This window comes from Furipterus horrens, unplaced genomic scaffold, assembly GCF_987537825.1.
Source record: "Furipterus horrens unplaced genomic scaffold, mFurHor1.1.pri manual_scaffold_3, whole genome shotgun sequence".
Taxonomy (NCBI): Eukaryota; Metazoa; Chordata; class Mammalia; order Chiroptera; family Furipteridae; genus Furipterus; species Furipterus horrens.
The window spans coordinates 36,287,700-36,313,499 of record NW_028327173.1 but is presented as its reverse complement, the minus strand read 5'-3'; the positions used below and the strand labels follow the sequence as shown (position 1 = coordinate 36,313,499).

Sequence of the window (25,800 nt, the reverse complement as noted above, 5' to 3'; positions counted from 1 at the left end):
GAGAAAGACAGGTTCTGTCCTGTGAAAGGTCACACAGAACATCAGAGACTAAACTTCCCTGCAACGTGCAGCTCTTGGGCTGTGCGAGGGTTTCTCACCGTTTCTGAACAGGTTGTACTCGGACCATAATGTCTTCTCACCTTGTCTCACTTGGAACCTTTGACTCATCTTTGATGATTCAGCTCACTTAGTCCTTCCTCAAGCTGCACGAAGGGCCGCCACTGGGCTAACTGCCCTTTTGTGTGCCTGCCCTGCCCTCCATATGCAGCCCCGAGGGGCTGTGGTTGATTCCCTCTTGTCTCTGGTAACCTGCGTAGGTCCTGGCACTGAATATACAGGAAGCGGACAAAGGTGCTGGGTTTAGAAGACCTGCACATACACTCACATGCACACAGGACAACAAATAAAGCAAGACCAGAACCAACGTCTCTTGCCATCTAGCCTAGGGCACTTCTGTGGGTGACTCACCCCGTCTTGTGCCCTTGGCTGGCTCATTTCCCATGAAATACCTAAGAGTGACCAATTCTGTGTTGTCAAATCCAGCAGCAGGTTATGTCGTTGTCAGAAATGTCAAGAGCTGCTTTCATTGGCTACTGAGTCTCTCCAATCCTTGCCTTGCACTCCCAAGGGAAGGCGTAAGAGCCACTGCCAAAGTGAAGATGAGGAGCACAGGCGGGGCTCCTCTGTACTTGCTACGTGGAATGTTTTTTTCATGAATCACTTAATAAAGCCAATTAGATTTTCAAAATTAAAAAAAAATGAGAACAGCTGGGAGAGAGGGGTGGCAGTCATCATCCTGCCCTAAGATTTCTTTGCTATCAGCTTAACTTAAAAAATAATAGTCAACACATAAAGCTTTCCACTTGCCAACTCTGTTCTAAGTACTTTGCATGGACTAAGTAGTTTAATACTCCAAAATCCTTTAAGGTAGGTACAACTCCTAAACTTGCCTAGATGGTTGTGAGAACCAAGGCACGGATGTTCCCTAGCAAGCAAGGGTAGGGACAAGATTTGAACCAATCATTTGGCTCCAGAGTAGCTGCTGTTACTGTTATATTGAAAAATACCCATTTGTAATTTTAAAGTATTTGTAGTACTTTTATGTTTCTGAAGGGGGTTCATATCCATCTCCTCTGAACACTCCTCATAACCCAGCAAAGGAACTGAGGCTCAGGGAGACTAAGGGAGTTTATCAGGGCCACACAGGGTCAGGAAGTGGCTGAGTCCACATTGTGGAGCCTGTATTTGACCTGCTAACCATTCATCCCTCACTCGTTGATTCCTTTCATTCACCTGAGGAATTGAACAACATTAAACGTGATTGGGTCCTGTGTAGTCTACATTCCCTCTCATTCTGTTCCCTGGCAAGCGGCTCACTCTAGGAGTGAAGCAGAGATGCATCTGCCTCTGGGTACCAGTCATCTTCCATGGTATCCTAAGTACACAAGCTCTGTATCAGGAAGAACAAGTCAGGGTTCTCTGACTCTCCAGGTTAGGGGGGTGGCTCCTCTGATCCTCCACAGGCTCTGGGCTTCTCCTTGATTTCATAGAGTTATTACTGATCATCTACTAGGGATCCATGTCTGAACTCCCTTTGGCTCACAGTGGGCTGGGCAGAGCAGAATAGCAGGGTCCACAGCAGGCTCTGGGTGGGTTTGCTGGGAAAAGCCCTCATTTATCTCAGTAGGCACTGAAGTACCTTGATCATCCCCACCCCCACATTTCTACTGAAGATATTCCAGAAGAAGATGGTGTGGAGACAGTTATTGAATGTCTATGGGGCTGGTCCATCTGAGATTAGACTGGGGACTGGGGTCTACTCAGGGCTGCCTGGAATATCATTTGTGGTCACTGTGGCCACGAGGCAGTGCTGGAGGAGGCGTCTGGGGTCCTCAGCCTGCTCCTCATTGCAGTCCAGCTGTGGTTTCAGGAAGGGGTAACTTTGCCCTAGAGAGTTCACTCCTGGCACCTCCACCGACTTGCCTGTATTCCCATCTTGGTGGTCAGAGGGCATCTCCTCGGGATCTGGAAAACAGCAAGCGAAGGCAGGGGGTTTTCCTTCTGCATCCCATTCCTCCCACTGGGCTCACACACCCTGGCTAACTTCTCTGAGTGCTTGCTTACCTTGGGTGGGCAGGTCTGTGCTCAGAGTCTTGAATGCATTATTCGTTTAACAAATATTTGTTAGCGATATACCACACCATGCACTTGGAGCTATCAATCTTTCTAATAAACTTAAAAGTTTAGTGGGAGAGACAGACAATAAATGATTGTTAAGCGATATGAAGACTTGACTTTCACCATAAACCCATGAGGTAGATACATACTATTAAAAAACTAATTTTATAGATGAGGATACAGGCTTACTACACAACCAGTATGCAGGAGGTGCTGGAAATTTTAAAAACATACATTATTTTAAGAACCAATTTCATGGCTTTCTTTATCTACTGCTTTATCCTCGCCTCCTGTTATATCTGAATTTGAAAGGAGGCTCATTTGGCTTTATTATTCTCCACTTCTCATCCCTGACTTACTCTCATGCAATTTTCTTGGTTTCTGCCCCCACCATACCTTAAAATATTTTGTAACTGAATCCCATGGTCACTTATAAATCCTTATTTTCCTTGACTCATCAGCATTTGACACAATTGGGCATTGCTGCCTAACAAAATGTATCAAGTGTTCAAGCCAGAAATGTGAAGTCATCTCTCACCATCTCTCACATTTTTCTCCTCTAATCCCTTAACAAAGCCAAGCAGTTCACCAGATCCTGCTGATTCCACCAAATAACTGTTATATTCATCCACTTTTCTCCATCCTCAAGGCCACCACCCTTGGTGAGGCTTTCCTCTTCTTTTGCCCAGAGCACTGGAACAGCCTCCAGTCAGGTCCCCTCCAGTCTATCCTCCAGGCTGTAGCCAGAGAGATCTTTCTAAGGTCAAGTGACACCATGTACTATACTTTCTCAGAAGCCTTCAATGTGTTCCCATTGCCTGTTACACTGGAAGTGGCATTCAAGGTTCTTCACTACTGGTCCCAGCTCTTCTATTCAGCTTCATTAATAAGCACTTTTCCCACATAAACTCTGCTTTGCCACACCAAAATTTTCATTGTTCCCCAAATGGGTCCATCCCTTCTTTGTGCTATTTCTTCTAGAATGACATTTTATACCTTCTCTGTCTAGCAAACTCTTATGTTTAAGTCCCATTGATGGAGGATATCTAAGAAAAATGGTGCCTCTGAAACCAAGGGAAGAGTAAGTTCCAAGAAGGAAGTTTTACTGGATATTGGAGTTGCCTACCCAACATCCATTCTTCCCCTTCCCCACCTGGTAATAATAACTATGTTTTGGTGGGATTGGCTACACTCCATCTACAGGAGTTGGACCTGATTGATCTGAGCCAATCAAGCAACCCCATTCCTTTGCCATCAGTGCATAACATTTCCTTGGGCACAGTGTTTGGTTTAGGGGTGAGTACATGATCCAAGGTGGTCAAATCAAAGTAGAGGTCAGGCCTTTATTATTTCCCTCTGGTTGAAGGAAGAGATAGCTCCCTTTCTCCTCCTGACCTGTAGAAGGGAACAAAAAGCGCACAGCCCGAGGGACTGCTGGAGACCATCTTAGAACCATGAGAAAAGTCAGTCTGAGGAGAAAGCCAACATAAGCAGACAGCAGAGTTGAAAGAATCTCGGAGAATGTAGCCATAAGCCTGAGAACACTGTTAACTTCTATTCAAACCATGCCTGAAGCCCACCCCTACTTTTGGACTTCTCACCTACAGAGTTAATGTATTTCCCTTATTGTTTGCTTTGTTTCAGACTTTCTATTTTTAAATAATTTAAGACTCACAAGAACTTACAAAAATAGTTCAGAGTTCCATTATATACTTCACCTAGCTTTCCCCATTGATAATATCTTACATAACCATAAAACAATTTCAAAACCAGGAGACTGACATTGATATAATACTATTAACTAAGCCACTATTGATCCTATTCAATTTTACCAGATTTTAAATTTACTTTTTTGGTGTTTAGTACTATAAAAGTTTATCACATGTGTAGCTTTTTACTTTGGCATTCTGATAGTTGTGAAGTGGTATCTCACTGTAGCTTTAATATTCATTTTCTTAATGGCTAATAAAGGTGAAACATTTTTTATGTGCTTATTTGCTATCTGCAAAGTATCTGTTTAAGTCTTTTGCTCATTTCCTAATGGGATTGTCTGTTTTCCTAATGTTAAATTTTGGGGATTCTTTATATATTCTGGATTAAAGTCTTTTGTCAGAATATTATTCCCCAGCAAGGGGACTGTCCTTTCATTCTCTTAATAGGGTCTTTTATACCACAAAAGTTTTGGATTTTGATGAAAACCAATGACCAATTTTTAAAAAGAGTTGTCTTTCATTGTCTGGTTTATTTCACTTAGCATAATAGTCTCCAGTTCCATCTATGCTGTTGCAAATGTTAAGAATTCCTTCTTTTTTACTGCTGTGTAGTATTTCATTGTGTAAATGCACCACAGCTTTTGTATACACTCTACTGATGGGCACTTAGGCTATCTCCAAATCTTGGCTATTGTAAATAATGCTGCTATGAACATAGGGGTGCATATATTCTTTTAAATTGATGTTTTGGGATTCTTTGGATAGTCTCAGCAGTGGATTCCCTGGGTCAAAGGCAGTTCCATTTTAAATTTTGTGAGGACACTCCATACTGTTTTCCAGAATGGTTGTATCTGTCTGTATTCCCACCAGAAGTGCACTAGGCTTCCCTTTTCTCCATATCCTCGTTAGCACTTGTAGTTTGCTGATTTATTAATGATAGCCATTTTGGCAGGTGTGAGGTGGTATCTCATTGTGGTTTTATTTTGCATCTCTCTGATTGGTAGTGATGTTGAGCATTGTTTCATATGTCTGAGCCATTTGTATGTCTTCCTTGGAGAAGTGTCTGTTCAGGTCCTTTGCCCATTTTTAATTGGATTGTTTGTCTTCCTAGTTTTGAGTTGTATAAGTTCTTTATATATTTTGGAGATTAAACCCTTGTCCGATTACCATTAGCAAATATGTTCTCCCATAAAGTGGGTTGCCTTTTCATTTTGCAATGAAAGACAATACTGTATGGCCTCACTTATAACTGGAATCTAAGGAACAGAATAAACTAATGAGCAAAATAGAATCATAGGCACAGAAATTAGGAACAGACTGATAGCCATAAGAGAGGAGAGGGGAGGGTGGGAATGGTTGAAAGAAGGTGAAGGGATTATTAGACAGAGAACATGTATGTATTGTCCATGGACATGAATAACAGTGTGGGGACTGACTGTGGCAAGGGCGGCCTAAGGAATGAAAGGCAAAAGGGCAAAAATTAGGACAACTATAACAGTATAAACAGTAAAAAAATAAAAAAATAAACAAAATAAAAAAACAAAGAGTTGTGCCTTTGGTGCCTTGTCTAAGAAGTCTGCGAAACCCCAGGTAATGAACATTTTCTCCTGTTTTCTTCTAAAAGTTTTATAGTTTTATGGTTTACATATAGATCTATGATTTATTTTGAGTTAATTTTTATGTAAGGTGTGAGATTTAGGTAAAGGCTTACTTTTTTACCTATGGAAGTCTAGTTGTTCTAGCACCATTTATTGAGAAGACTGTTTTTTCCCTGTTGAATTGGTTTTGTATCTTTGTCAAAAAATTTTTGATGATACTTATTACATGGGTCTATTTCTGTGCTCTCTCTTGAACTATGTGTTTGTCCTTCCTCTAATAACACACTGTCCTGATTACCATTGATTATTGTTGCTAAATACTAAGTCTTAAAATCTTACTAAGTAGAGTGATTTCCTCTAACTTTATTACTTTTTCAATATTATTTTAGCTATTCTAGTTCCTTTGTCTTTCAATATAAATTTTAGAATCAGTTTGCCTATATATACAAATAACTGCTGCAATATTTATCTTTATGTACTATGTTGAGTCTTCCAATTCATGAATACGGTATCTCTCTCCATTTATTTATGTCTTCTTCGATTTCCCTCATCAGCATTTTATAGGTTTTAATATACAGACCCTGTTTTATTAGTTTTATACCTAAGTATTTCACTTTGGGGAGTGACTATAAATGGTATTATTGTGTTTTTAATTGTGACCCCCAATTTTTTGTTGCTGATATATCTCGTATATAAATACAATTGATATTTGGTTCTCACCTTACATACAATGACCTTATTAAATGTACTTATTAGTTCTAGGAAGTTGTTTTGTGTGTGTGTGTGTGTGTGTGTGTGTGTGTGTGTTTGTAGATTCCTTGGGATCCTTAGTTATTTAAGCTTGCATTTTGCAGCATTCCATTTGGTACAGGGGTTTAGTAACCTTCTATTCAATGCAAGAATCGCCTTAAGTATTAATAAATCCCACATTTAGCCTTGCCCTGATTACCTTACAGGTTGAGGGATGCTTTTTGTTTAAAAAAAGAAACAAAAAACTAAGCCCTGGCTGGTGTGGCTCAGTGGATTGAGTGCTGGCCTGAGAACCAAAATGTCACCAGTTGGATTCGTAGTCAGGGCGCATGCCTAGGTTGCAGGCCAGGTCCCCATTTGGGGGTGCATGAGAGGCAACCACACATTGATGTTTCTCTCCTTCTCCTTCTCTCTCCCTTCCCCTCACTCTAAAATAAATAAATAAATAAAACCTTAAAAATTAAGAGTTACAAATTGATGAACCAAATAGTACAGAGTAGGGAAGGTGTTCTTTTATTTTTTTTAAATAATTTATTTGTTTGTTTGTTTATTTATTTTATTTTTAAAGAAAAGGGAAAGGAAAGAGAGGGAGGGAAACATCACTGTGTGGTTGCCTCTCACTCGCGCCCCCAACTGGGGACCTGACTTGCAACCTAGTAATGTACCCTGACTGGGAATCGAACCAGCGACACTTAGCTCGCAGGGGAAGGTGTTCTTTACAAGAATATTTCAGATCTATTTTGAAGAAAGATCTCTTTACTGAATCAGTATCTGCTTCCCTATGGCTCCCTACACTGATTGCAGTTCTGTTCTCTGGCTTCTCACCAAATGCCTCCTTCTTGTGCCCCAGAACAGCCTTGCAGAGGTCTGAGGCCCTAGACTGTGAGCCCTGAGGCTCCTTTGCTCATGGCCGAAAGTCTCCAGCTCCTCAGCTGATACTCATATGATTTGGTTCCTAGACTGAGCTGCCACTGATCACCTTTTGATTGATCCGAGTCGCTCTTAAATCGTGGGGGTCTTAGCAGCAGGGCCATTACAATAAGATTCACGTTTATCTGAAATGCACTGGGGTATGAGGTGGGTTTTATTATTCCATGTAATAGAAAAATAAAAGGCCCAGGTAGAAAAAGTCAATATTGAAACAGCCATTAAGTACTGGATCCAGGATTCACTTCCCATTCTTGATTCCAAAGCTTGAACTCTTTCCACTGAGTAAGCTTACCCTTAGTATGGATTAGGAGCTAGGCTAGGACCTGGGGATACAAAGGCATTAAAGATACAGTTCCTATCTTTGAGATATCAACAGACTCTTTGAGGAGACTAACATAAAATCTAAGTGCCTAATAATAATAATAATAAAATAAGAGGTACTCATTGTTAAAAGCCTACCATGTATCAGAGATTAATATAGCTCTTACATAAGCATCGCCTCTAGTTTTCACAACTTTCTTAGTAGGTATTACTATATACATCTTAAAGAGTAAACTGAGGCCCAGAGAGAAGTGACTTGCCTAAGGCCACACAATGAGAGTCACAAAGCCAGGATTAGAGCCAGGCTCTCTGATGTCCCAGACCAGGGTTGTACCCTCCCACCATTCTCCAGGGACCTCTGTGGCCAGTTCTCCCATTGCCTGGGGCCCTCAACCTTGAGAGTTCTTAGTTCTCTCCCTCCTTGCATATCAATTAAGACTGACCACCCTGCAAGTGATTGTGACTGTGGCCAAGAGAAGGAGGACTTAAATTCCTTAAAACCCAGCAGAGAACTCTCCCTTCCTCTCCCCTTTCCATTCTGTCTGCAGGTGCTCTGAGGGTCTAGGTTCACAGACAACTCAAGGCAAGAAAAAGAGGAGGAAATGATCCTGAAGTGCCACAGGAAACAATTATATCATGCAAAAAAAAACCTGCAAAAAAATGAAGGGAAGTTCAAGTGCAGCGTACCAAACAGAAAGGAAGAACGCCCCTGTGGAAAATTTGAACACCAGCAAATTGAAGGGAATTTTAGGTAAAAGCTGCTTCAGTCGCTCGAGGAATTTAAAGGGGACAGATTATAGGTGTTTTAATAATGAATAAATGATGAGAGGGACATGAGATGGAAAGGTGTTTGGAAGAGATAAGGGGTCTGAGAAAGAAGTTTAGGGCTCTGCATTCTAACAACAGGCATTCGGGGGATTGTCCTTATCCCATTTAATGCATTTCTCCCCTGAATTCAAATATTTTCTGTTATTGATATCACCAGCACTGGGTTCTTTTTTTCCCCATTTTCTTGCTAAATATTTGTTACTATGTTACTCCAATCCTTCTGTTACAGAACCCCTGGGCTGCTCCAATTGAAACAGAACCCACGTGCTGTTTACTTAGGGGTCCGATTGCCCGCCGCCAGAATTATAACGCTTAATACCAGAGTTTAGTGAAAAGGAAAAGAATTGTTTATTTAACAGTTGTATAGATTTAATTATTTGCAGATTTCGGCTGTTAAGTCTTACGTTCTTTAAAACACCTATAAACACATATCCTTGCCTCCCCCCTACCAAACCAGGCTAGTTTTAGAAAAGTTAGAGAAACCGTTTCCCTACTTTCTAAACACAGTTCAGCTTTACCAATCATCCAGTAGCTGCCAATCATCCAGTTCTGATTGGGGAGGTCTGTGTTAAGGTGCTCGCCAGCTTTTAATCCAGAACCGCGTGAATTCCCAGCCTCCTTGTGAGCAGCATGGAGTTTTCCCTTCTCAAAGCAGCATGGTGTACCCTCTTAAAACTGCATGGTGTTCCCCCCTTTGTAATCCACATGGAGCACCTTCCTTTTCAAAGCAGCAAGGGACGTCCCTTCCTTAAAACTGCATCGTCAGTCCCTGTTAAATCCGCATGGTCAGCCTCCTTAAAATGTCTGCTGCTTATTTTTAAATCCTTGACTGTGTCCTGTGATGCAGTGGGCATGGTCCCCAGTTCTGACCATTCACAGAACCTTACGCAGACTCTGCATGCTTCTTCTATACCATCCCCTGGTCCAAGACCCCTCCCATCTACCTGAGGTCTTGGAAGCATCCAATATTTACATAATAAAAGACACCAGCCACCAGCCACCAGCCACAGGCAGGTGAAGGCATCCTGAAAGCTGCTTCCTTCTCCCCATCCCCCAGCCACAAGCTCTGGGGTTTTTTTGGACACCCCTGTTTCTGTAACACTTCCGTGTTCCTTTGACTCACAGATTATTCTTGTTACCAACATCTCATCTTTTGACCCAATCTCATTCATTTAATAGGATGTTTCATTCATTTGTATAAGAAGATGCTCATTGTGTGTTGTAAAATAAAAACATGTTGCAAAACATTATATAAAATGTACATTTACATGTGATATAATGCAAAAAGTGAATTATTATATATCAAAAGGTTAATAGTGATTTTCTGTGTGATCTGTAATTTCATTTTTTGCCTATTTGCATTCTTCTCATTTTCCAAAAAATGAATGTGTGTGTGTGTTACTTGTGTTGCACAAAACAAAACAAAACAAAAACAAACCCTAAAATAGACACAATAAAAGAACTTGTCGATTAAAAAAAAAAAAAAGACTGACTCCCTACTGAGGCTTGTTTGGGTCATAGGTTCCAAATGTGGTTAATTAAGAAGCAGTGGGCTGCAGCAGGGAAACATCCCTGGCCTAGGAGACAAAGGCTTAGCCAAATGGCCAGGTGACTTTAGGCACATGACTGTCTCTTTCAGGCCCTCTGCTCCCCATCTCTACAATGAAAGCATCAGACTTGATTTCTAGGAGCCCTTTGTGTCAATGAAAATGACTGACTAATAAGCTCCTTACCAACACCTTTAAGACAAGGATGAGAACTAAACTCTTGTCTTCCATTTTTACCCCTATTGTTTTTTTGGTCTCTTATTGAATGCACCAAGGTGGGAACATAAACTCCATACTGACTTCACTAACCTCATCTGCAAAATAGGATTGATTATAACCACTTGGCAGAGCAGTTAGGCAAGTAAATGGGATAATATGTTTAAAGTCCTAAGCATAGCATCTAGCATAACAGTAGGAACTCAAACACTCTTCTGATCAAGCTAGTTAGTTACAAAGTACCAGAATAAGAAAGTTATTGTTTTTCTGCATCCCAACTTTGGGGGATGGTGTGGGGTGGGGGTGATGGGCCAGTACAGAACACGGGAGTAGCAGCAGGAGCCTGTTTTCAGAAATTCTGTTCCATTTCCACTATGCTCTTACAAAGGCACTCCCCATACTATCCTTATCCTCACACTCAGAGATCAGGACCCTGAGGTGCAGTGCAATGATCATAGAGTCTGGGAGATCAGAACTGACATCCCAGCAACACATACTCGCTACTGTGTAGACTTGGCCAATTCACTTCCCGTGGCTGAGCCTTGGTGTCCTCTAATGTAAAATAGGGCTAATGATTTCTCTACATGTCCTACTGGAGAGGGAGACAGCAAACAATAAATAGAAGTCTCTGTAAAGGGTAAAGCTCTGATGAATGTAAGAGAGTGAGCTTAAATAGTCTCAGATGCAGAAGAAGGGACAAGAGGCTCCTGGGAAGAAGAGGAGAGCACTTAATGAAGAGGAAAGGGAGGAACTAAGGGCTGAGACTGAGCAAAAGATAGAGCTAAAAGCTATCATTTAGCAAAAGGTCAGTAAATGTGTTTTCTATCTTAAAAACATGAAGCAAAAAGCAAGGACACAAGCTCTCTCAAACCCTGGAATTAAATAATCCGGCTGGTGGCTGAGCTGTAAAAAGCAGGAGGGTGGTTTTCACTCATAGGGCCAAGGGATAAACTGTATTCCCTTTGATTCAGAGAGGCTAGGGGTGAGGGGGGGGAAAGGGTGGAGAGAGATGAGGGGACCAGGACACAAGCAGGAGCACTCCATAGACCTGGCCTGGAAAGGTAGAAAGAGTCAGACTTCGAAAGCAGGAAAACACAAATTTGAATTTCAAATCCACATTTTACAAACTCTGATCCCTTGGGTAAGTCATCTCATGTCTCTGAGACCTGATTTTCACATCTGTAAAATGGACGATAATAATACATACCTCACTCGGATGGTTGGGAAAATTAGATGAGATAATTCATGTAAAGTTTAAAAGAGTGTCTGGCACATAGTAGGGACTTCTGTTTCGCAGCACAGAAATAAGGAGAGCAAGGAGAGTGGAGATAGAGTTGGCTCTGTCACTCAGACACTAGCTAACTTGAACTTCGGTTTCTTCATCAGTAAAATGGATAGTAATAAGATCTATACTCTGCCCAGTTATTGTGAAGAACAAATGAGATGACCTATTTAGAGCTAGTCTTTCCTTCTAACTGTGGTATCATATTTTATTACTCCTTTACTGGTAGACATTTTTTTTTGTTTCCACTATGACAAACTATCACATTATCCATCTTCACAAATCTTCTAGTGTAAATATTTCTTCTAAGGTAATTAGAAGTGGAATTACTGAGTTATAGGGCATATTCATTTTTAATATATATTGCCAACTTACTCCACAAAGTGGTGGTTCCAATTTATAGTCTTATCAGCCGTATATGACAGTATCCATTCCCCCCACCTAAACTTCTCGGTATTAATGTGATCCATTTTTGTACTTTTGCCAAGGTAATTAATAAAAGTTAGGTTCCTGTGAGCCCCTGGTCAAAATATTTTTGTTAACCAATCAATACGCAACTTTGGTGCATTTCTGTTTAAAGACACCTTATTTAATACATATTGTTAATAGCACTATAACTCCTGCCTGAACAAAGTTTACCTAAAACATGTATTTTCTCCACAAAGCACATGATAAGTCTTATTCATGCTTAGGAATGCTAGACAGCACTTCAGCACTACATTTGGGGGCCATTTTCAACAGTGAAACCACCATCAAAAGTCATTAAAATGCAGAAACATAGCACTCAATATACCATGAAAAGGACACTTGTTTACAGTATGACAGCTGAAAAAAGAAGGCAGAGCATGGCCTTGTTCAACCTCAGCTAGGAATGTGTGTGATGGGGCAACTCAATTTTTTTTTGCCGCCCTGCGCATGTGCACATTTGCAAATGACCTTGAAAACACTGCAAGTATTGATTTTGAGGTTACAAATAAGTTTTAGCAAGCAGGCAAATTCATAAATATTGAATCTCTAAATAATGATTGCCTGTATGTGTGTAGTGCTATTTATATCTTTGCAGTCTATCACTTCTTTTTAAACTTTATGTATAATGTCTTTTGTATTATTTGTTATTTGATGTCTATTTGCATTTTATGTAGGCAAATTTGCCAATTTTTCCCATATTTTTAAAAATTAAAAAATTAAATGTTTTATTTACATTTCTATTTTTTAATTAGTCTGTTTCTGGACTTTCTATTCTATGGTTTTTCAACATCAGCACTATTGACATTTAGGGTTGGATAATTCTTTGTTGTGGAGGCTCTGTCCTGTGTTGTAGGATGTTTAATAGGATCCCTGGCCTCTACCAAAAGGTGAGAGTAGAACCCTTGCCCAATTGTGACAACAAAAATGTTTCCACACATTGCCAACTGTCCTTCTGGAGCAAATTTGCATCTCGTTGAGGACATTGCATTGCCCAGTTCTGTCAGTTTCTGTGCCAATATCAAACTGACAAATTTTTATCTTTAAAAAATGTCTTATTATCTGATAGGGTAAGTCCCGTCTTTCTCTTCCAAAATTGTTTTGTTCACTCTTATACCTTTACTCTTCTAGATTAATTTTAGAATTTTGACAAATTCCATGAAACCCTTTGTTGCGATTTTAAATTATTGTAGATTAATTTGGAAAGAACTGAGTTGTCTATATGACAGTGAACCTTCCCATTCACATACTTTACACTGGTTAGTCAGGTTCTTCTATGCCTTTCATTAACTTTTGTGCTTTTTCTCTATAAAAGTTGAAGCCTGGGCTATCCCTGGTATCCCCAGGGCTGGGTCTGTGCTCAGGCTTTCTTTCTATTCTCCTGCCACTGCCTCCCAGATCTTCCTGACTCCAAGGGGAACCAGCCTCAAAAGCCATTCCTCCTGTTTTTCACTGCTCAGCCACAGTGGGGTTATTCATAGTCATCAGGATCTGGGAAGGGCTCATGTGGTGCTATTTGTTACATAAATTTGTTGTTAAATTGGAAAAATAATCTTGTACAAAGGAAAAAGCTCTCTCCCTCTTTCTCTAAAACTTAGCTTTTACACACTCTACTCTTTGTCCGTCCCTGATGGTTGCCATCCTTGCTTCTGAGCTTAAATTCCTCCCCAGTCCAGTTTGGACTGACTTCCTATGGTGCCCCAGGGTGAATGACCCTGTCACTCCATTATCCTATCTTGAAATGCCTTTACTCCTCTAGTTTGCCTAACCAACTCCTTCACTAGCTCAACACTAATTCAAGTCTCCTTTCGTTTTTGGAACCCTCCTTAAGATTTGGTACCAAACCATTTTGTGCTTAATTATATACTGCACAGACCTGGTGCGGTGGGCTGAAGCAAGAGCATGACTCAGGCAGAAAGACACGGGCTAGATTTCAGCCTCACCGTTTATTAGTTGTGATACTTTGAGTGAGTCACCTAATCTCTCTTGGCCTTCATTTTCTCGAGCGTGGTCTACCAAACTATACTGAAAGATCTTTTGCCAATAGCTACTTGTTTCTTTCAGAGTACCTTGCAGAAGTTGTAAAAACATGTGATATAAAGACTTGTGAAAACACAACACTTCTCTGGGAGGACTCTGTAGGGAGGCTCTAGGTGGCTTGTACTAATAAAGAAAAGTGTAGTCCAGAACATAAGATTATAAAAAAACACCTGTATTTAATTTCTGAGGAAATTGAGTTTGAGGGGCAGCAAATTTTTCTTAATTGTATAGCATTTGGGGTAGTATTAAAATCAGTTTGCATTTTCTAAGGCTAGAATTAAAACATTGTTTTAGAAGATCCACAAGATGAATTCGTATTTGTATAACAAATAAAATGCTGACTATATCAAATTATTTTGATAAACACAGGAGACATGAAAAGTTTAGATGGGAAATGTTCAGATCATAAGCCTCTTGAGAAATGTGCTGCTGCTTCTGACTATTCCAGGAACACTCATGAGGTAAGTGTTCCAAACATCATTTCTAAATATGTCCCCTTTGTTAAAATGCTTCCCTGCTGGATACAAGGAAATCACGTGGCCTCTTTCTTACCTGTAGTCTGTAAGCTTAAACCTAGGTCCAGCTCCCTGTGAGGCTTTGAGCTGATGAACAGGTAACAAAGCACACAGGCAGTGACAATGAAGGCCAGGAGGACCACTGCGGTGGCTATGGACAGGCCCACAAAAGCACCAATACTGGGGAGAGAAGACCACAGAGGAACTGAATGTCAGGAAGGGGCTGGGGAGGCAGTATGTTATAGATGTATCCCATCACATAGTTGGGGCTCAGTACGTGTTCCCTTTCTTCTCCTCTCCTCTCCTTCCCTCCCTGCTTTCCTCAACCTATCCCCACCCCAGGGAGCTGGAGATGACCTCAAGAGCTGTACCCATACTACTGTTTCTTAAAAAAAAAAAAAGACACATGGTAGGCCTTAGTTAAAAACCAGCTGTCCTTCCAGCCTCAAGGAAATTTCTGACGCACCCCCCAGTAGATCACACGAACATGGACTCCACATCTAAAAACCTCCTGCCACTTGTCCCTCACTCTCCAACCTCATTGTGTCTGCCCCAGGTCAGGCCTTAGTCACTTGGTGTCTAGACAACTACCTCCTAGTTCACTTGGGGACCACTGTCTTTCCTTCTTCACATGATCCCTCCCCATTTTCTCTCTATGTTGGAATTTTACCTGTCTTTGAAGGCCCGTCTCAAAGGTCTCCTCCTCCATAATGCTTTCCTTGGTCATCTTTCTCCCCCCACCCCCTACCCCCCTTTATCACATGCCAGGCTAATCGACTCAGGACACTTCACTCAGGACCTCTAGCACTTCCCACTGAATCAGGCAGCCCAATGTGGCAGGAAAAAAGCAAAGAGCTTTGGAACCAAACCTACCTGGGTTAGAACCCAGCTCTGTAACTAACTGTGAGATCCTTACGAAGTTATTTAACCTTTTGAGCCTAAGCTTCTTTGTCTAAGAAGTGAGAATGATCAAAACACAGCACCGCATAGGTGGTCATGAGGATGAATAATATATGTCATATTCTTGGCACATAGTAGGTATTCTACATATCTCTCATGTGTTCCTTAAAGGCAGACTCAGACCATATTTAATCAGCTTTGTCCTCCCCTTGTAAAAGCCCTGGCACATAGTAGGCAGCTAGTCAATATTACTGAATACCTACTATGTGTCAGGCACTGTGAGTTGTTCTTCTAATGCTAGGCATATGTAGGCACCAGGCTTTGTCTGTGTGCCCTTTTCTTGCCTACAACTCTGAAAATGGTTCCCAGACCCAATACCAACAAGGTTTGTGGAGACTTCTCCACACTGACGAGTGTTTCTCAGACCCCAGCAGGGTGTCTGAGAATTCAACTCAATTCTGATGTGATCCTACCCAAGATAGAATCATGTTCCACAGGTTAAGGTTAAGGTTTCAGCTGTACAAGATTGCCCTGGTACCCTGCACACACACACACTTCAGACACCAGACGCAAGTCCAGACTCTTACCTGTGCTGCTGACCAACCAGCTATAGATTGGAGGTCCCAGTAACCCCCTCCTTGGGTTCCATTACATCACAACTCAAAACAAATTGTTTGCTCACTGGATTACTGATTTATTATAAAGGATGTTAAAGGATTTGAATCAACAGCCAGATGCATAGATACATAGGGTAAGGTCATGAACAGAGGAGCTTCTGTGGAGCTTGGGAACTGGTGGCATGTGAAAGCATTCTGGCTCCCCAACATAGAAGCTCTCCCCGCAAAAAAAGGACCAACTTCTGTCCTTTTAGGTTTTTTTAAAAGTATATTTTATTGATTATGTTGTTACAGTAGTCCAATATTTTTCCCCTTTGCTCCCCTCTGCCCAGTACCCCCCTTTCCCCCAGCAACCCCACCCCCCCTTAGTTCATGTTCATGGGTTGTGCATATAAGTTCTTCGGCTTCACCTTTTCCTATATTATTCTTAACTTTCCCCTGCCTATTTTGTACCAACCAACTATGCTTCTTAATCTCTGCACCATTTCCCCATTTCTCTCCCTTCCCCCTCCCAGCTGATAACCCTCCAAATGATCCCTATACCTATGATTCTGTTCTATTCTGGTTTCCTTAGTTGGATTTTTTTTTTTTTTTTTTTTTTTTAGATTCAGTTGTTGATAGTTGTGTTTGTTGTCATTTTAGTGTTCACAGTTTTGATCTTCTTTTTCTTAAATAAGTCCCTTTAACATTTCATATAATAATGGCTTGGTGATAATAAATTCTTTTAGCTTTACCTTATCTGGCAAGCACTCCATCTGCCCTTCCATTCTAAATGATAACTTTGCTGGATAGAGTAATCTTGGTTGTAGGCCCTTGCTTTTCATCGCATTGAATACTTCTTGCCAGTCCCTTCTTGCCTGCAAGATTTCTTTTGAGAAATCAGCTGATAGTCTTATAGGCACCCCTTTGTAGGTAATGCTCTGCTTTTCTCTTGCTGCTTTTAAGATTCTCTCTTTATCTTTCACATTTGGCATTTTAATTATAATGTGTCTTGGTGTGGTCCTCCTTGGGTCTGGCTTGTTTGGGACTCTCTGTGGTTCCTGGACTTGTATGCCTATTTCCTTTGCCAAATTTGGGGAGTTTTCCTTCATTATTTTTCACATAAGCTTTCAATTTCTTGCTCTTCCTCTTCTCCTTCTGGCACTCCTATGATTCAGGTGTTGGCATGTTTAAAGTTGTCCCAGAGGTTCCTAAGCCTCTCCTCATTTTTTTCAATTCTTGTTTCCTCGTTCTGTACTGGTTGACTGTTTTTTTCTTCCTTATATTACAAATCATTGACTTGAACCCTGGTTTCCTTCCCTTCACCATTGGTTTTGTGTGGATTTTCCTTCGTTTCACTTAGCATAGTCTTCACTTCTTCCCTTATGTGTTTGCTGTACACAAGCATATCTGTCAAGCCTGTGAACACTTTTATCACCAGAGTTTTGAATTCTGCATCTGTTAGGTTGGCTATCTCCTCATCGTTTAGTTCTCCCACTGGAACCTTGATCCATCTCCCTTTTTGGGCCATACTTCTTTGTCTCCTAATCTTGACTGGCTCCTGTGTTTGTTTGCCTCTGTGTCTTAGGTAGAGCTGTCGCTCCTGTGATGTTGTAAGGGGCAGAGCCTTAGGTATTCATCAGTACAGGGCGACCCATTTCACCACATTGTGGCGCTGTCTGAATGAGTATTTCTTCTTTATATCTTTGTTGGACTTCCATGCAGCCTGATTTTCTGGTATTTCTGGTTGTCTCTAGTTTTGTGGTAGTTGTATTCCTTCTTAGTTGTGGAGGGAGACCCAGCATGTCTGTCTAGGCTTCCATCTTGGCCGGAAATCTTGTCTTTTTAGGTTTTTATGAAGGCTTCATTATGTAGTCATTATTAAGTCATTGACCAATGACAATTGAACTCAACCTCCAGCACTTCTCCCTGATGTTAGGAAGGGATGGGGGGACTGGAAGTTCCAAACCTCTAATCACATGGTTGGTTTTCCTGGCAACTAGATCCCACCATTGAATGGGGCCTGAAAGACACCTTTATTATTCTCAAGGTATTTCCAAGGGTTTTGGGAGCTGTGAGCCAGGACATGTGGATGAAGACCAAATATCTTATAAATCAATATATCGCAGACTCCTTCTCCAGTTTCTCTGCCCAGTCCTCTCCCTAACCCCAGCCCCAGACTCCTGCCCTTGCCATTTCTGCCAGATTTCACTCCCAGCTAATTTCCACTAAGCAGAAACAATTTAGAGCTTTGGAGAGTCTGTATTGCCATGGCTAAATAAATTATTGGACACCCCTGCAATGGATGCAATGAAATAGTATTAAAACTTTTTTTTTTAGTATTTAAAACATTTTTAAGAACATTTTTTTCAAATAATATTTGAAATCAAGGGTAAATTCAGATGAGAGAATGTTAAGTGGAAAGAGCAAGACACACTACTAAATATGTTGCCTAATTCCAACTCAAATAAACAGACACAAATAGATACGTAGCTATGTAAAATTTGAATGGAAATACACCAAAATGCTAACAGGCTGTTGCTGGGTGTAGCCCAGTCCTATTAGTGTTATAATTGTAAAATATTCTGGCTAGAGTTTCAAATGCCAGCATTTGTATCTTTTTGCCTAAGGGCTTTCTTGGGCCCAGAATAGACTCAACCTGCACAGTGAGCAGGTCAGAAGGGCAGGAAAATTAACGTCTGCCTTCTCACACCAGCACACAAGCAATAACTAACAGAAATTGGTATGTAAAAACCCAGCTTCTTGGCCTTAGGTGGAATGACTGAGGTGTAGGTTCTACACTGGCTGGCAGAGTTCAGCAGGTTTCAGCTCTCATGACACTTGGTGGTGACTTGCTTGGTAACACCATCGTTAGCCCCTTCCCTTCTCTACCCGCAGTTCCCCCTCCTCCACCAGTGTTTTCTAGGATTGATTTCCATATAAACAATCTTCTTGCAAATCCCTGTCTCTGAGTTTTTTTGAGAACCCAAGCTTAGACACTGGATCTCTCATAATTTCTTTCCTTTTCATTTCTCCTGTCCTTTCTACATTTTCCACATAGAGCATATAGTACTTGTTATTTCTTTTTTAAAAATTTTATTTTTATTGCTTTTCTATTTCAGTTGTCCCACTTTTTCCCCCATTGTTTCCCCCAACCACCCAGCCCACCCCTTCTCCCACAGTCAATCCCCACCCCGTTGTCCATGGTACTTGTTATTTCTTGAAACATTTTTTTCTCTTTTGAGATACACTCACTGTTTATAAGACTCTTAGTTGGGAGACTTGTGCTCAAGTTGGGACTCCACCCTTTACAAGGGACATCTATGGCCATCTGGATGGGAAAGGACCCTCTAAAATTAGGGTCCTTTGAAGAACTGGTGAGAGAGCTGTGGGGACATATTTCAGATCAGTGGTCAGTCAAGAAGTGGGCACTGTCTCAGATGGTCTCTCTGGGGACAGAGAAACCAGCCTGCCCTTGGGATCATAGGATGGGAGCACACTGACATGTGATGTGATCTTAGAGTTCACCCTATTCAACCACTACCTCATTGTCTAAGGCACTAAAGTACTCCATGCATCAAGAGGGTCCAAGGCAACTGGAGGGACCACAGGGGTGTATAGAGAATAGGGTGGTAGTAGAGGGTTGGGGTTATGGCTGGGTGATGAGGGGGTTAGTCACCTTTGTCTTTCCAAGGGCTAGCACAGTGTCCAGAATACAGTAAAGGGTCATTGAGTTTTGTTTTTTTTTTTCAAATGATCTGAGTAGAGCGGGTTATAAAAGAGCAAGGCTTAGATTTAGACAGTTGTGCAGCAGGGAAAGCCTGACCTTGGGGCACCACCTAATAGTAACTTGATGGCTTTCAGGTGTTCTCATCTGTAAAATGGAGAGAAAATGTGCCAGGGTTGCAAATGTATGAATGCATCTAGTCCTTGGATGGTCCTAGGTAATGTTCTTTAAGTCTCAGTCTGCTGTGACATTGCTAGAAGATCTTGGACAATTCACTTTCATATCTGAGCTTTACTTTCCCCACCTATGAACCATGGAAAGGGAACTCCCTTTTAGTGAACATCTACAATATGTACTAGTCACTTTCACATGTATACTTCACTTGATCCTCACAGTAATTCCATAAGACAGGTATTACTATTGCTGTTTTAAAGACGAGAAAAAGAAACTTGGACATAATTTGCCTGAATTTATGCAACTAGTAAGTGACAGAGCCAAGATTGGACCGGGCTATAATCAGTCCCAAAGCTCCACATTGTCTCTATTCCTCAAAGGGAAATAAGTGCTATCATTTGTCAACATCCACCTCAGTGCTAAGTACAGAGTGGGTTTTAAATAAAAACTCCATTTTTGTACTTCAGGTACATGTCATATCTCTCTGAATGGACTGTGAGCTCCTGAGGGGCAGGGAATAAATGATTTCTGGTTCCCCAGTGCCTAGTGTAGTACCTGGCAAAAAGCAAAGGCTATATAATAAATGAATGAAAATATGGATGAACAGAAAATAAATTAATGTATTTTTCTGGGTTACAGATAACAGCTGAATGTGTAGGCTCTGAAAATCTGGCCATCTGAAAATCCTTTAGAATTATGGGTCGAGCTGTTTAGAAAAAGAAATAATACCTATAATTGTCAGTGGCATACGCCAAGCTGATTTCACCTCTATCTCATTTGGTCCTTGCCCTAGTCGGAAATCAGGGCAATGATTTATCATCCTCCCCATTTGATAGATGAAAAGACAAAGGCTCAGAGAAGTTTTAGTGGGAGGCTGTCTTTTCCCATTCAGAGGGCATGCAGCCTTTGGTCAAGTACCTCCAGGGACAGGAAAATTGCTGTCCACTGAGATGGCCCACTCCATTTTTGCTGATACCTTTTTCCCAGAGCAGGTTCAGGGTCAAGTCCTACTTTCTGGGTGAGGCCTTTGGAGATGGAGAGAGATCGGAACCAACTGCACTCTCAGCCCCACACTGAGTTTCCAGTAATGTCACCAATGATCTAACTACGCCCTTCCCTGAACAAGAGAGGAAACTGAGGACTTGTCGGTACATATTCACCCAAATCACGCTATTAATACAGCCTGAGCTGGCTTCTGCGGTGGCATTATGCCATTGTGTCATGATGAATTTGGAGGTAGCTCTGATCTTTTGGTCTTCTGTCTTAGCTCAGGAGAGTAGTACCTTCCCAGCACCCCCCATAGGGCCTTGAAAAGCTAAGTGCTCAGTAAGAGGTGGCTGAAAGAATGACTGAATATCGGGGGAGGGAAAGAGTTGAGCCTGGGCTGAGGGCAGGGAAGAGTTGGGATGTGGCATCAGGGAGAATTAAGGCTTGAAGCAGAGGTTTGGATGTAGGTCTATATAATGTTTGGAGTGAGGATGGAGAAAGAGAGAGCTGAGTTGCAATTGAAGGGATTATTGAGGAGGGAGGTTGGGCTGGTGTAGAGTAAGGGCTGGGGTCAGTATTGGGGAGTGAGTCAAGTCAGGAATGAGGTTGATGTTGATATTAGAAAGGGGATCCTGGCAGGCACTTGGATGAGGGTGGAGTTTGGGTGTCCTGTGAACACTGGAAGATGGAAGTTTGCTGTCCGGCAGAGTGTTGGTATGAAATCTGGGGCTGGGTTGATGGTGGTGAAGGATGACTCTTGGAGTGGGGATAGAGCAAAGGTTTTTCAGGATGGAGTTAGGGTGAGGTTCAAGCCTGGGTCTGAACAGTGGTTTGAACCAGGATCAGGATGGGGAATGGAGCTGAGAAGGGCTTGCAGAGGTAGTTGGGTTGGTGATGGGGTGAGAGCAAACGCCTGTATTGGGCCTAAGGGCTTAAAGTCTGGGTGGAGATTGGTGCTGATATTGGGGTGGGCACTTGGATGAGAACTGAGGGTTTAGCACGCGGCCTGGCTGAGGTGGGGCAAGAGGGCTAAGACAGGATTGGGGTTCTAGGTGGGGTTAGGGCCAGGGCCTGTACCTGAGCCACCACATGTAGCTGTCCTCGTAAGGGAATAAGCTGTGCGGGCCATCGCAGCAATACTTGTGGTCGCGGAAGCTGCAGCAGAAGACCGCAGCTGCCTCACCCCCTGGGCGTGGACAGCTGAAGCCGGCACCACCTCCTGCTCTGGGCTCACGTAGCTCCTGCAGGAGCGCTTATCGCATCTGACGCCTGGCCCGCAGCCACCTCCTGCCCCCGGACGGACAGAGAGACGGATGGCGAGAGGACACAGGAGGAGACAGAACTGAGCTCTGGAAAGACGGAGACAGAGACAGAAGCAGAGATAAGCAGAAAGACGCACAGAGACCAGAGAAAGACGAGAGGCTCGGAGACGCAGCGGTTAGAGACCTAGAGTCCCCGAGGACCGAGAGAGGTGCACAGGTACTCGGACAGGGTGCAGCCGGAGGGAGATGGAGGAGGGGAAAGAGGGAAGAGGATCGAGGAGCGGTGCCAGTGGACAGCAGCGGGAAGGAGGGGGAGTGGTTGCCAGAGCACGGGCACGGGGTTGGGGTCGACCCCCCGGAGCTGGGACGAGGGAGCTGCCTGGTCGCCGGTGCCTGTCCGCGCTTTCCAGGGTATGCACGAGGGTGCTGGATGCTCAGAGGAACAACACATGTCCAGGGTGGCAGGATTCCATGTCGGTCCTGAGCACCGCCTGGTGCTAGGCGCTGTGCTGGACCCTGGGAATCTCAGGGAAGTGACAGGCTAGTGCAGGACGCCACAGACAGCAATCAGCCAGCGACCACACAGTAGAGCCCGTTGGGATGATTAACACACTACCTCACTTAACCTTCACAACAATCCAGAGGACTTGGGATTTTCAAACCCATTTTATAAATGAGAGCTAAGGGTCACAGAGAAGTAATTTTCCCCTGGCCCTCAAGCCTGTCGGGTTTTAATCAGGGTCTGCCTTGTTCTCAAGGCCTTGCTCTCAACACTTCTCCTTACCAGTGGACTTTTAAGTGACCTCATCCTCTGGCTTCCTTGCCTGTCTCTTCCTTCCCTGAGCTCATGCACTGACATGTTCATACTTCCTTGTTCACTCCCTGTCCACAATGGCCTAAGGCAAGGGGGCAAAAGAATGTCCCAGGTGGTAACCCCGCCCACTGGGAAGCAAAGCCAGTGCACCTATCCACTCTGAGAAATAGTTTCCAGGCCACAGGGGCAGTGTTCTCACTAGGATCAGAAGACCACAATCTGAAGGGGCTATATGAAGCCCTTAGAGATTTCCTATCTGCCCTATCAGAATACTTTGGGGAAACCGAGGCTCTGAGAGGTGTGCAGTTTGGCCCAATCACACTGAGCCAGAACTAGGGACTTCTGAACTTTAATTGTCCCATTCATTACGTGAATAATTCCCTTTCAGCCAATCACAGGGTATTGGGGCTGAAAAGCACCCCCTGGGCCATGTAATTAGTTATCAAGTCACAGCTAGCATTAAAATGGAATAGAAAAAGTGCATGGCAGATAGTAAAGCTATGTGAAATGCATTTCTTACTCTGAGTTAGGTCAAAAGGTTTAAAAGCCATTGAATCTGACACCTCTCATTGTACAGATGGGCTCGCCTCATTTTTAGCTCTCCTCATTTTTCACAGCAGTGGGTACAGTAGGTAATAATGTGATGCCTTGGGACTCTCCAATTCCTCTATCCCATGCTTTGGGTGTGTGGTGGATAAATCATGGGCATCAGGGGATCTGGGCTCAAGCCCTAGCTCGACCCCTTCCTCACCTTAGTCTTTGTGCTTCACGCTCCTTTTCTTCATCTAGACCAGCTCCTAAGATGCCAGTGTGTGCCGTGACTTTGACCTGGGTGCTGGAGTCCCTGAGAGGGGTCTGCCCTTGAGAAAAACATAGTATGGTGAGGGAGTCAAACAGACATCACAGGATAGGACAGTGAAAGGGGAAATGCATGGATCGTGGTCACGGAGGTGTCACCATGTGAAGAACCAGAGAAGACTTTTGAGGGGGTAGTGTCCTCGAGAGTCACTTTAAGGTCAAATACGAAAACTGGAGAAAATTATTATCCCTCAGAAAATCTTTCCCCAACTGCGGATCTCTGCAAACTGGGAGCTGGATAGTGTTCTCTAATGGAGGTGCATTTTGGTCTCTTTATTTACCAGAGAGTAAAGGGGAGGGGTAGAATCTTGTGGAAAGGAGAGAGCGCTCCTGGAGATACGGGGTTCAGCTGGGAAGTAGGAAGCTGTCTGCTCTGGCTTTTTAGTAAAATTGGGAAGCTGCCAACAGTTTCCAAAGTCCTTTTACAGCCAAGAATTAATTTGTTCCTGCCAACAACCCTGTGAGTGAGCCAAGCTAGGATGATTGTGCTCCTGGGAGACCTAACAAGCCCAATGTCACAACAAGCCCAAGCAGGACTGGTACCCATGTCTGTCTAGCCAAGGATCCCCTTTGGCAGTCTGATGAGGACTGTGGACCACTATTTGGAAGAATATTTTTAACTACCAAAAGTAAATTACTTTGGAATATAAAGGAAATTAATTTTATAGAATCGTTATAAAAATATTTATTTTGTGATTTATTCCTTTTAAAACACATTAAATAACAAGATCTAGAAACTGGTCTGTTAATCTATTATAATTTCTGGGTGGTGAATGAGTATTTCAAGACATCACTACTGTAATGTAATGTGGAAGTATCTGTGATTTCTGTTGGTGCCAAAGTCACTGCTGTGATTTGTTGCTTACATGCATGATAGTAGGAAATGCTAAATTACAGTCGAAGGTTAGCGAAAGTCCAAGTTCATGCTTCCCCCGTCCCACTGTGAACTCTATCTATGGACCCTTTTGGGTTCTGTGGAATCTATGCTAAAATCTTCTACCTTTTCTGGCCTAGCTACTATTCCAATGCTTGTTCCTTCATTGCATGCATCATGTTTCCTCTGGCAGACACTTACTGAATACCTATTATGTGCCAGACAGTTTCCCATACTGTATGTCTTATGGTCCTTGAAAACTTCCTTTGAGGTAGGTGTTATTCTTCCCGTTTTGCAGACAAGGTAACTGAAACTGATGGAGGTTAAATGATTTACCCAAAACCACATAGCCAGTAGCTGAAATCAGAGTCCTGTATCACCTCATCCTTCTTCCCCAACTGAGGTTTGGGGCCAGAGTCTCTAACACCAGAAGGAAAGAAAAGTATAAGAAGGGTAAGCAGGGAGAATTCATATTTATGGAGAACACACTGTGAAGTAGAAATTGTGCTGTGCTTTTCATTCTCTTTTAATCTTCACAACCCTGTGCAGTATAACTAACTGTCTATTTTAAAAAATAGTAAATAATACATATTCATTATAAAACAACAAATCAGAAAATACATATAAATTAAAGGAAAAAGAAAAATCACCCATAATCTCTCTACATAGAAATATCTTATTGCTTTGGTATTGAGTCTTTCAGATGCACATATACGCACACATATTACACCCACTTTACTGATAGGAAAGCTGGGCCCAGAGAAGTTAAGTAACTTGCTCGAGGATGTGCCAGTAATAAGTTCTGGTCACCAGTATTTTGACTTCAGGCAAGTCACTTTCCTTGTCTGGATCAGGGCAGTAGGAAGAGCTGAAGCTCAGTACTTGGAAAGCCAAAGCTGAAAACCCCACTGAGCGGGTCTCAAAACAGTGCCCTCTAGACCTATGCAGCCTGTCTCCTCGGAGAGGGCTGGGAAAGAAACACCCACTCCCTGTGGCTTCTGCCTATCTACATCCTTTTCACCCGTCAAGGCCCAACTTGAAGAAACCTCTCCTGTAGGAAGCCTGTGACCAAGTCTCAGGGTACTCTTTCTTGAAGCATCTTCTGTCTTGACTGTACATGTCCCATTCATTGAGCACCTTCCATGTGCCATCATCTCACATATATCACAGGGATCAAACTCCAGGTCAGAGGTTGTACCTGCTGCAGCCCTGGTTTCACAGCATTC

At 42.5% G+C, this 25,800-nt stretch overlaps 1 protein-coding gene and 1 pseudogene across 1 annotated transcript; one reads left to right on the top strand and one right to left on the bottom strand.

The window, feature by feature from the left end:
• Positions 1-1,816: 1,816 nt before the first annotated feature.
• Positions 1,817-25,704, bottom strand: SHISAL2A (shisa like 2A). Its single transcript, XM_090268270.1, is given in 6 exon segments — positions 1,817-2,025; positions 14,420-14,562; positions 21,844-21,976; positions 21,979-22,115; positions 23,594-23,702; positions 25,515-25,704. Coding segments are annotated over 6 exon segments (921 nt in total).
• On the top strand, positions 8,092-8,426 carry LOC150014907 (transcription elongation factor A protein-like 7; annotated as a pseudogene).
• Positions 25,705-25,800: the final 96 nt, after the last annotated feature.